Source organism: Molothrus aeneus, chromosome 8 (assembly GCF_037042795.1).
Source record: "Molothrus aeneus isolate 106 chromosome 8, BPBGC_Maene_1.0, whole genome shotgun sequence".
Lineage (NCBI taxonomy): Eukaryota > Metazoa > Chordata > Aves > Passeriformes > Icteridae > Molothrus > Molothrus aeneus.
Window position 1 is genome coordinate 28,181,517 of NC_089653.1, and position 12,417 is coordinate 28,193,933.

At 43.9% G+C, this 12,417-nt stretch overlaps 1 protein-coding gene across 1 annotated transcript in view; it reads right to left on the reverse strand.

Moving 5' to 3' along the window:
- ABLIM1 (actin binding LIM protein 1) overlaps nucleotides 1–12,417 on the reverse strand; it is a 142,719-nt gene that overhangs the window by 64,065 nt on the left and 66,237 nt on the right. Inside the window, exons 5-6 of the mRNA XM_066555000.1 lie at nucleotides 8,112–8,238; nucleotides 6,859–6,952 (exon numbers count right to left, since the gene is read on the reverse strand). Of these exons, the coding sequence (XP_066411097.1) occupies nucleotides 6,859–6,952; nucleotides 8,112–8,238 (221 nt within the window). The remainder of the gene's footprint in view (nucleotides 1–6,858; nucleotides 6,953–8,111; nucleotides 8,239–12,417) is intronic.

Sequence of the window (12,417 nt, forward strand, 5' to 3'; positions counted from 1 at the left end):
CTCACCACTCCTGTGTGTCACTGTTTGGTGGCCACACAATTCACATTTTTCCCTTGGGGAGAGGCATCTGCTGACCATGAACTGGGCGCTCTCCTCCTCTGGAAGTTATTAAATATTACTTCCACAGCTTCTGAAGAATTTATACAGAATTTATGCAGCCTCCTGGGTGTTGTTCTAGTTCTGTTACAAACACGGAGTTTCACTGAGATTGTATTCCAGCCCCATTCAGACTGATGCAGCCCGAGTGCTGGGGCCACTTCCCACTGGCACCTGTATGCCTTGATCCTGTTTGCACATTTTGGAGCGAGATCATGCTGCAGGCACACTCCAGGAACACTGGATGAGTTTTCAATCTGACCCTGTCTGATCTCTCCCAGGTATTTTCCACAATCAAAAAGATCCTGTGCTCTGCTGTACACACCTGACTAAGAGAGCAAATGAGCACAGCATGTGCTTCTGCTTTTGCCAGCATTTACCTGGGATGTTCAAGCAATGCTCACATTTTCTCCTTTATTCTAAAGGCAGTAAAATTAAACACAAACAAAGCAAATCACAGAACTAACAAATCACACACTGAACTCTGCTGTTGCCTCTCATACACTCTGTGGCCTTTTCCCCTGGATTATTTTTGGTGTCTGTAGATGACAGCAGTGACTGGTTGAGAGCAAAGTCTCTCCCAAGCCTGTAAGACACCTAAAGCAGAAGATATCTAATGCTATAAAAGCAGAATGGTAGTACATTCTTCAGATATATTATTTTTCCACAGCTTTAATATACCACCAAACCTGTTTGGATCCATCCTATCATCAGTCTCTGTTTGGTTCATCAATTGCTTCATTTATGAAAGTGTTTGAACTTTTACTTCACATCAACCTGTATTACCAGTACAGGTTGCATCATTAAAATCCAGTAAATTAAATATTTTATGATACTTGTTTACCTTTTATTTGTTATTTCTGTGTAACTCCACAAATTGTTGTTATGCATTATTGTTATGAAAACAGCCTTGCTAAATACTTTATTTGGCAGAAGACCATATGCTACTTTTTCATTTAACATTTCTGAATAGAATTGAAATAAATCCCAGTTTAAGAGATTCTCTACATGGCTCCTCAATCTAGAAAGTGTTTTAAGAACACAGGACTGTACTGAAGTACCTGACAAACTTTGTCCATGGATCTCTGCAGAGAAGGGTGATGTTTTCACATGAGCTATGAGCCCAAGTCTCCCTAGAATAGATGACTTAAACATGCACTCTTCTGAGTGTCTCTGAAAGTCAATCAGCTGAAGCATCTGAATGCTAAAACTCACATGAGCAGAGCTGCTGACATGGGTGAGTGTTTGCAGGAGGCAACACTTCAACAGCATAGACAGGCATTGTTCAAATGCCATTTACAGTTTGTCTGGGAACCAGCAAGGTTGTTCTGTGACTGTATTTATCTGTTTATTTATTTAGTATTTAGAACAGACTCATTCAAGTCTAAAGATTCAGCGGAAACTTCTATGAATCCCTCACAGCACAGGTTTCTAAATCTAGCTCTGAAAACAACATCTGAAGAAACTTACAGGCTCTTCTGGGTCACATTCTTTGCCTCTTAAACACAGATACAATTTTCTTAGACAAATGTAGCAGCTCTCACAGTTTGTTTGGTTTTCCCCTTGCATAATTATTATTTCCTTCCAACTTCAGAAGTCAGGTGTATCAGAATTGACACCTTTCAGAATTAGTTACAGCATAGATGAGACATCTTAAAACTCTGGCAATTTAAGTAACAGTATTTACAAGTACTAAACTTTATTCATGTTAAGTACCACATCTTAAATGACTACTCCTCTTTAAAATCAGCAGCAGCTCAGCATAAATTACAGTTATCACAAACATATTTAGAACTTGATCTGACCTTGCAGTCTGAAATCAAGGGAACCTTCTGGTGGCCTGGACTCTTTTCAGGTCCATCTGTGAAAATGGCACAGTGCCACTGCTTACAAGGTGGGGTGCAAGATTCAACAGTGCAGAGGAAGCAAACCCAGGGCAGGCAGCAGCCCCTGGAGCAGGAACTAGAGCTATGCACAGCCAGGAGAAACCACACAATAGCTTTTTTTTTTTTTTTTTTTGCCAATTAATATTAAGCAAAAAGCATTATAAAAATAAATGTGTGGAGTAGCAAGATGGTTAAGGCAGTTGAGAGCAGATATGTACATCTCTACATCATGAGATCAAATCCTGCTCGTATCAGTTACAGCTGGAAAAGGTGAAAATTGTAAAACCTCAGTCTTATCCTCGGTCTTTTCATACAATTTCACGCAAAATATTCACCTTTTTCTGCCCTCATCTCTTCTTTTGCAGAGCTAAGAGAATACTGCTCACAAGTGCTGTAAGACATTTTAGATAAGCAAAGATGGAATACATGGATGATCCACCATTCTCTGAAGTCAGCTGGAAGCTTCTCAATGATTTAACATTTAATATTTTGAATTAAGCCCTGAAGTAGCAGTTATGCTGTGTATGAAAAACACATTAGACAAAAATCATTTAGGTTGACATCTTTCAAGTGGCTAAATACATGGTCAAGTTTACTCAGATTTGTGGAGTTGCACAGAAATTTTCAGGTTTAGGATTAGACAGGCATCTTTCAAGAGGCAAACCCTGAAGCTCTGAAAACCATTGCTCAGTGGGAAGTCTGTGCAGAATTCCTCACTCTCCCTATGCTGTTACTGCCTGCTAAAAACAGTTTTTACCAGAGTTAATGGGAAAAGAGTAATTTTTCATAACTAAAGATTCCTTTCTGCTAGAGAAATCCAAGGAAGAGCACTGATCTCTGTTGCCTTGACAACATTTCCTGAAACACTGAAGCGTTAAAGTATTCATTATGCTCAAGAAAGTTGCAATATCTATTTCATATTGGACATTTACCACATTTATTGTGTTGGCATGCACTCATCTATCATCTGTGAGTATTTGGCACAGAAAGCAATGTGCCAAATAATACATCACAAATATCTGAGCTGACTTAAATGCACATGGTGTTTTTCCTGCATATTTCCATGGCTACTGAAAGTTGCTACACCTATGACCTAGAAAAAAAAGAGCATTCTTCCATGATTTGAGGATATTAGCAAAATAAGTCCTGTCTTTCTCCTAATGCATTTCCTAACTGAGCAAAGGGATCATCTCTACAGAGTGGCTGGAGGGAGTCTGGCCTCGAATCTCAGTCTGAACCCAAACCTTGGCTTTTCTGATGGGTGCTGTTGAGGGGCACAGCAGAGCTGCTGCTGAGATGAAGACTCTTAGGTGCACATGAGGAGGAGTGGCTGTCTGTCTTGCTGGCTGTTCACTGTAGGAGACTGAAAAATCTGACTTTCTCAGAGGTGCTAAAGCCATACTGAGGGACAAAACAAGGAGGAGTTGCAAGTCTGAAATGCTGCAAAGAATCTCAACTCCTCAAAATGAATAAATAAGTGAAATAGGTTTTTACAGGTAAAATAGACAGCACCAGCCTCTGTGAACCCAAATCTAACTTTCACGCTTTCATCTCCCTTCAGTATTTCTACAGACTGCCCTGGATGGAATAAGCAGAAAATAAAGCAGCACCAAAAGGGCTTGCTGCTAATCATTTCTGATCCATTAGAGGGAAGTTTTTGTGCAAAATGTACCATATAATTCCCTTCAACCACTTCTAATAATTTCTTTGGATGAAGATGATGAGATAGCAGATTCTGCTTCTGACATAATGAATTCTTTTATTGACAAATGAAATACACTGATCACTATGTTTACTACAGGACATTTGCTACAATCATTTTTATTAACAAATGCAAAATATGAAGCGTTTTGGGGTTTTTTCTGACTGCATGTTAGTAGGCATAATTTGGGCTGGGCAGACATAACCTCTACCTAGACAATTCCTGTAAGGGTGCTACTTCATACCAAAATTATGGTTTCCTTCTCAAGGGGGAAACAGCAGAACAAGAGACAACCCATATGATATAAATCATCCAAAATACCCACATTTCCCAAAGAAAACAAAGAGGGAAGACAGTAATCCTCCTCTGAGAATCTCAAGCTTCATCTAAATTAAAACTTCAGGTGAACTGAAAGGTTGTGGGTGATTTCAAGTACAGGATAAGGAGATTGTTAATTGTCCTGCCTCAAACAGGCCTGCAGCCCTCTGTGAGCTGTGGCTTCCTGTGCTGTGAATTATCTCCTGTGGCTGCTTCCGATCTCCTCTCCATCATTAGCAGAGGATTTGTGTCATGCCCTGACCCCATCCTTTACATGACCTCTCCTGCCCAAGGGGACACACACACGTTGCTGACACATGATTTTCCCATGCTAGCTTTTGACTTATTAGTTCCTTGAGCCATATTTCGAGGCAGTATTTAGTGCTGCCCCTTTGGAAGTGTGCGTGTCTGACGGGGAGGAGCCACCAAGCAAGCCCACAGTTGTGATAACTGCTCTGATTGTTCAACAGTAGCTGCTCACCTGCATCTTCCAAACTTAAAAAGACACAGAGTGTCTGAATATCTGTCCTGAATGTGCATTCCCAGATGATACTTGGGAGAACTTTAATCATGGACTATCCAAGCTGCTAATACACACTGCAATTCAGCAAAGCCAGTGTCTGAATGGCCTCCCTGCCTACACAATGTTGATTTTTTTTGTGAAAATTTCTTATGACTTGGCCAGCCTACACCTTACAGACAGCAATCAGAGCAACAAAAGTTCTACAGGCCATCAAGGAGTTTGGTCTCAGTTATGTGCTAAGAACCACTGCTGCCCTCTGCTGCAGTATTTTGGGTTGTGTCTCTGATAACCAGTGAGAGCCACAAATATTCAAGTAAAATTTCTAGACTGAACCAGAACTTAGCATGCTTAATGTTTCCATTACTGACAATATCATTCAAAAGGTCTGTTTCTAATTCATCAGAAAAATCTGATGCTGCAAGGGCCAGGTTAGATAGAAAAAACTTTATCCTTTCTATTAGATTTTGACTCTGAGAAGAGGGACACTCTTGCAAAAGTTTGGACATGCTCCCTTTCTGCAGCAAATGCTGTCTCATCTTCTGATAATAAATAGCCATAGAAGAATAAGAACTATGAAGTGAGAAACTCACCTTGGGGCCAAAATGAGCACCAAGGTTCTGGGATACAGAATGTTAGCTTAAAGTATGAATGTTATGAATGTTATGTTAGCTTAAATTATGAATGAATGTTAGCTTAAATTATGATGGACAGCCAAGTTCCAGGTGAATTGAACTAATCTTTCCTCAGTCTCAGTTTATGCAGTTCTGATGGGATACAGCTCATGACCCCTTAAACAGTTAGGTTTCTTCCTCATTGATGCTAGGAAGAGTAACATGAGTGCAACCTTGCTATAGTCACAGCAACTTCACAAAATGCTCCAGACAGAAATAGTTTATTTCTTCCCAGCCCTCCACAGACTCCAATAACCCTCTCTTTTGTCATTTTCATCTGAACAGGTTGCATTGCTTATAGGTGACAGCAACTGTCATGTACACCTAAAACAATTTTAGAATTATTTTATGTTTTCCAATCTCACAAATCCAATTACTTCTCTCCTGCAGAGCCTCCTGCACAGCATTGCAACTGCAGTGTCTCCAATGCACAATAGTAAATTTCAAAAACTCATCAGTAGACAGGAATAGATAAGCAGATGGTGGCAGGCCAGAAGAAGAAAGCCAGAGACACAGCCTTCCTACTCAGGGGAAAAGCCAGGCTGCTCTCAGTAATTATCTGTGCAGGTCTCCAAAGGAATCAGACACACATTTCAAAGGAGGCAGGCTGAGAGTGTGGCTAATGAAAGAACTGTGCATCCTTCCAAATGCTCAGGGTGTCCACAGGAGCTCTGAGTCCCTCATGGTTCATATTCTGGATGCTGAGCCAGAGAAACCTCCACAACTAAACCACAATACCATCTTATGTCAAGCCTGAAACTTCTTACAACAGGGCTGTCCCAGTCTTACATGTGTAATAGATGGGACACAAAGAAGGGAACCTGCAACTTGTCACTTGCAACTTCCAGCTGCTTTTATTTTTGTGACAATTTCAGGTATATTTTCAGTTATTTGCTCAAAAACATACACTCCAGCTCCTGATCTGAGCCCAAGGCTTAGGTTCTTTCCACTGAGCAGTTTCCTACAGGGACAAGAGTTAAGTTTTGTTTCTCAAATCTCAATGACAAGGAAGATCCTCTGTGTTTTGGCCCCTTAAACAATTCAGTGATGGCACAGAGGAACCCAAGCATAGTTCAAGGATTCCAGCTCAAAGGGGATTTGCCAGAGCCATGACAGATGGAGGGTGGTGCTGACATCTCTAAAAAGATTTGAGTGGTTTCAGTGAGAACCTTGAGGACTCCAAATAAGAGTCAGCAAAGGAGATTATTCAGATGGTTTCTGCCTTTTCATTTCTGAACACATAATTTACCTCTCCGGCACATTTCTCCCTCTCATCTTCTCAGCATCATTCAAATCATGTGTAAATCTCATGTGGTAAGTTCTGACAAACTTATAGTTGCCAAAAGTGATTCCAGTACTTAAATTATTTCTGTAAATATATTAAATCTGACAGAATAAGCAGTGCAATGTCCTTTGCAGATCACTATGAAGAGAGAAAAACAGAAACCACAGATCCATAGAAACTAATGCAATTAATTCTATATCACACACTTTTCCAGATGACTGCAGAACGAAAGCACTGAAAATAATTCTGAAAATCAGCAACTTTGTTCTAGAATCAGCAGGAAGCCTTTCTATGAGAATTTTTGTATTCTCTGCAGTTAGGTGAGGACATAATGGGTGGCTCAATTCTTCATAAACTCTAGTTCACAGAACACCTACCTCTAGGACTTTCCCAGTAATGAACTGGTGACATGCTTCACACTTGACTCCAAAAAGAACTTGGTAGTCCTTTTCACAGTAAGGAGCACCATCTCTGAAAAAGAAAATTCACAAATTACAAACCACTTCTTATTAAACAGGTTACAGCATGACTTACTCTCTTCATTTGTCTTCAGCTTGGAAGTCCTATACACAGACCCAGGTAAATGGGGAGAGTTCAAGGGAAACACTTTGTAGCACAAGAAACAAAAATAACATTCTCACTAATGCCTCTTAGAATTATTCCTTAAATTTCCATCCAGAGAAGGCATCCAGGACAAACTACTGAAGTAATCCTCCTTCTTCAGAGCAGACTCTCTACACCTACAGTAGTGCAGCTCCAGGGAATCAGTGTAGCTGTCTCTGGGGTTGAGAGGAAATCACAGTCTAGCACAAGCAGACAGTTTTTGTTCACTTCAGAAAAAAAAAAAAAAAGTCTTTGGTAGGCTGCAAGGCCATAAGCAGTTACTTTTAAGTGTAAGGTAATGTAGTATTTTGTGTGAACAAGGAACATACAGTAAAAGTGGAAACACTAGAAATGCCTAGGAGCATTACTCAGGCACCAGATTGTTTTTGAGAAATTACAGAAATTACTTATAAATAAAATATACACCCAAATAACAGGTTTGTGAAACGTACATTGTTTCATTATTTTTTCTCTTTGCTATATGCTTGAAGGGGGAAAAATAATCTGTATCTTCATTTCTGCTCTTTTTATCATTTCCCTATTCTCTTCCTCTACACCTTCTTCAACTCAAAACCCTCTTCATTGGTTTCTTATATGGCGATGAGAAATACAATGTCAGGTCAATCACACCATCACATTTATTGTATTATGTAGAAAAGGTAAGAAATGGACAAATTAGTATTTTTTTGTCCTCAAAATCACATGTTGGGAAGCAAAATGACACAATGTTTATCTGGCTACTACAGAAAACATGTGCAACAATCCACCTAATTCTCTCTGGGAATGTGGAATGATACCTCTTTCAGACTGGTATTAAATATAAACTGGCATCATTAAACATGAGCTTTCAGCTGCACTTTGCAGTTCACTTTCCCAGCTCAGCTCTCTCTGGGAACAAACACTTTGGTGTCTATGCAAAGGTGGTCAAAGCAGGACTTCCAGATGTGAATTTTGCTGCAAGGTCTTCTCTGCTAGCAGCTAAAAGTGTGCCAGGAGTTCAGCAGAGAAGCAGACAGAGGTTACTCACTTGCTGATGTATTCCCCAGTCAGGACCTTCCCACAGGCCTTGCACTTAAAGCACCCCAGGTGCCACTGCTTGTCCAGGGCTAGCAATGCTTGTCCATTTTTGATGTCTCTTCCACAGCCAGCACAATCTGCAAACAAGCAAACAGAGGCATTTGTTGTCAGCTGCTTGGTTCATTAACCTTAATTAACTGCCTGCCTGTCACAGCATTGGTAGCCAAAGGGATGAACTGCACAGCAGTGCAAAGGCACATCTTCCTTTCCTTAAACCCTCCCCAGGTCCTGCACAAAGACTCAGTCTTTCTCCTTACAGACATTCTCAGTAGAAGAGGGAAAGTAATTCTGTTTTTCATGCTGTTTGTGACTCAAAGACCACCTGGAAAGCTCTGTACAAACTCCAGATTCTGTCAGGAACAAGCTACCAAAAAGTCCTCACTGCAGAAAGTTCCTGTCTTCTACAGCAACCAGGGTCTGGTTTTGCTTTAGCAAGACCCTGAGAGCTTGCACGGAGCTGAGAGAGCAGGGCCAGCACTGTTCCTGTCCCCGTTGGGTGGCAGCAGAGCCCCGCGTGTGGCACAGGGAGCAGGGACAGTGGCGCCCCTTGCTGAAGGACAGCCCTGGCACACACCTGCCTGGACAGCCCTGGCACACACCCTCCTGCAGGGACAGACAGGGCACACACCTGCCTGGATAGCCCTGGCACACACCCTCCTGCAGGCACAGCCCTGGCACACACCTGCCTGCAGGCACAGCCCTGGCACACACCTGCCTGGACAGCCCTGGTACACACCCTCCTGCAGGCACAGCCCTGGCACACACCTGCCTGCAGGGCCAGCCCTGGCACACACCTGCCTGCAGGGCCAGCCCTGGCACACACCTGCCTGCAGGCACAGCCAGGGCACACACCCTCCTGCAGGGCCAGTCCTGGCACACACCTGCCTGCAGGGCCAGCCCTGGCACACACCTGCCTGCAGGGCCAGCCCTGGCACACACCTGCCTGCAGGCACAGCCCTGGCACACACCTGCCTGCAGGCACAGCCCTGGCACACACCTGCCTGCAGGGCCAGCCCTGGCACACACCTGCCTGCAGGCACAGCCCTGGCACACACCTGCCTGCAGGCACAGCCCTGGCACACACCTGCCTGCAGGGCCAGCCCTGGCACACACCTGCCTGCAGGCACAGCCCTGGCACACACCCTCCTGCAGAGACAGCCCTGGCACACACCTGCCTGCAGGGACAGCCCAGGGCAGGGCTGGCAGCCCTGTCACTGCAGGGAGGGTGTGTTGCTGTCCCCCCTCAGCTATGGGAAACTGAAGCTCTCCTGGTCTCTAATTGGCAAAAGGACTCTGGCTCAGCAGTTTTGGAACTTTCCTGGTGGTCACTTTTCACTGCAATCAGTCCTGGAGGACCCTGATGGCAGAAAGGGAAGCAGAAGCCAGGAGCACTCTGTCCCAGGGGTGCCACAATGGCTCATGTTACATCAGAGCTCTCTAGCTCAGCCCCAAGCTTCCATTCCTCTCCCTTCAAACATAAAATACTCAAAAAGATTTCCTGTTAAGGGACAGCCCAGCACATGGTAGGATCTGAAGAGACTGATGTGGCAGGCAGCACTGAACTGCAAGGGTTGTGCTGCTGTGCCCAGCCTCAGGGGACAGAAGGACTGGGGCAGGGGAGGGCCTGGAAGCCCAGTGAAGTGGAAAGGGAATGCCCATCAGCTGAGCCACTCATGGAAGCCACAGAGACAGCCTGGAACAAAAGATTTCCCAGGTGTTACTATCCCCAGACTTGGTGCTCCTTTGGTGAATGCCTGAAACAACAACAAATCCAAAGAAATGGAGACAAACAGAAGTGAGCAATGTGAGCTGTAAAGCCCAGGCAGCAGGGATTACATCACCCTGGCTCCAACACTCAAGCTGACTGAGCAGGCACAGCCCAAAAACCTTCATCTCCTGATGGGTTTAAGCCCAGGCAACACCATGCCTTGCTGAAGGGCAAGTCCAAGTTTATTATCACAATGATAATGGGAGCAGAGTCAGCCCTTCTGACTAAAGGGCAGGACTTTGGATAACGGGCCAAAAGAACCCCAAATATATGCTGCACATTCCTGCAATCCAGGAATCCACCACTGCATGTCCCTCTTCCTATCAGCATTCTTCTTCTTCTTCTTCTCAAATCCCCTGAAAAAGGAGGGGAGGGGCACTAAGCACAGTGGTACCTTATGACAAAATGTGAGTCACACACTTTTGACACGACTTGGGACTTGAAAAGCAGCCCTGAGATGTCCTCATACCAGGACTTTGCTCTAGAGGACATTATGTTACAAGCTGAAATGATGAAATGACAAGGAGTGACACCATGTAATGCATCCCTCTGTTCTGCCATGACAGCTGAAGGCTCCATGCCAGGCTGGGGTGACAGCAAAGGCTGGCACAGGTCACCAAGGCAGGGAGGCTCTGCAATTTCCAGCACAGGCAGAGGAAGGCACAAACACGTGTCAGAGAGGCTTTGGCACGCTGATCTCACCTTGGTTTGGGGAGGAGACTGCATCACCCCTTGAGGACCCTTCCAGCCCTCATTTCCTTCAGCTGAATCTGAAACCATGCAACCTGGCTTGGACTGTGAGAGCAAATGGGGTCCTGTCCTCAGTCCCAGTGGGTGCTGAGCTCAGTTTGAAAACAGCGCCCATTTCTCAGCCCCCAGCACTCCTGGCTTCCTCCAGAGCCAGCCTGGGGCCTGGCACACTGGGATGCATTCCCTGAGATATTTTCCCTCAAAAAACCTGCTGTATTTTCCATGCTGTTTTCATTTTTGTCCGGGAAACATTTTTCATGAAATTGGATTTTCTCAGAAATTGAATCAATAAAGAGATTTTTAAAACACTTAATTTTCAAGGCAGTGGGAAGAGAGAAACTGCCTTACACAAAAGGTCTACCTAACCCAGCATCTTTATTGATGCCAAAACCAGATACCTGGGGAAAGCAGGGATCCATGAAGTACCTCTGACTGTTTAATTGCTTCTTTGTAAGCCAAATCACAGTAAGTCTGAGCACCAGACTTAGTATTGTGCTCATGTTTAATACAGGGGTGGGCAACATCCTTTTATTATTCTGTAACACCAGTGACATCTACACTCGTTCTGGGTTCCTTGAAGTGTTTTGCAAAAGGAAATTATTTCCATGCTGCTAATACAACAGACACATTGAATGTCTAGAAGCAAAGTAAACTAATAGCCCAATACTGCTGTATTAGTCTGAAATGGCTTTTAAATAAATCTGATTTTAATTCTGACAAAACTGTTGGTATATACATGGAAAGCTTGCAATTATCATTATCTCCTAAAATAGAAAGTGAATAGGGCTGGGCTGGGCTAAGAAAAGACCATTTGTTCATCCAAATTCTACAAATAAAAGCCATTATGATCTCAGGCCTGCATGAGGCACATTTAAGCCCTTGGCTGAATGTCACCAGGGTCTGCAGGCAGGATCTCAGTATCACATTAAGCACAATCTGTATCAGTCTAACCTATAACTGGCACCTGCTGCAAATAAAAGGGCTGTGAGGTAAGAACAGAGGTCCACAACCATATGCCAGAGCAGACTGAAAAACCTGACAATCCTTCCTGAATTTGTGTACAATGGTTCCCCCCATGGTGCTCTCTGGCTTCACCTGGCTCCAACAGACTGCACCCCTCGAATCTGAGCTTTCTTGCATTTTCTTTTTGCCACATCACCTGGATCCTTCCTTACTGCCATTCCTTGCACGTGGCACATTCAGCAGTGCCAAGATAACAGAGGAGGAGGCGGACAGTGCAGTGTGCTGGTGAAAATGCAGAGAGAGCAGTACAGCTCCCATATGCACTTAGATATAGGTCACATTTGACATGGCTGGGTACAAACAAAATGCCTGGACAAAAGAACTGTGCTGTGGAGTCAGCCAGCCCAAAAGCATGGGAAAGTGGGGGGACAGGGCACACCACTATAATATAATGTATGATTTAGACCTCCACTCTGCCACCACCTTTAGCAGCCCCACTAAAAGACACAGGTCAGGCTGAGCTGCCACCCATGACACCTTGCTTGTAAAGATATGAGAAAATGTGTTTCCCTTTTTAGCATCTGCACCACCCCAGACATCCAGGAGTGAAGCATCCTGCACAGCAAGCCATTTGTCACTGTCTAAATTAAGCAGTGGATTTTCTGCCTTTGCCTCCCTCCCCTGCTCTCAGCCAATAGTGCACAGGTGAGCTCAGAGCTGATGCAGCTCTGGGATTAACCCTCAGCACACTTTACTCACTCCCACATGGATTGCT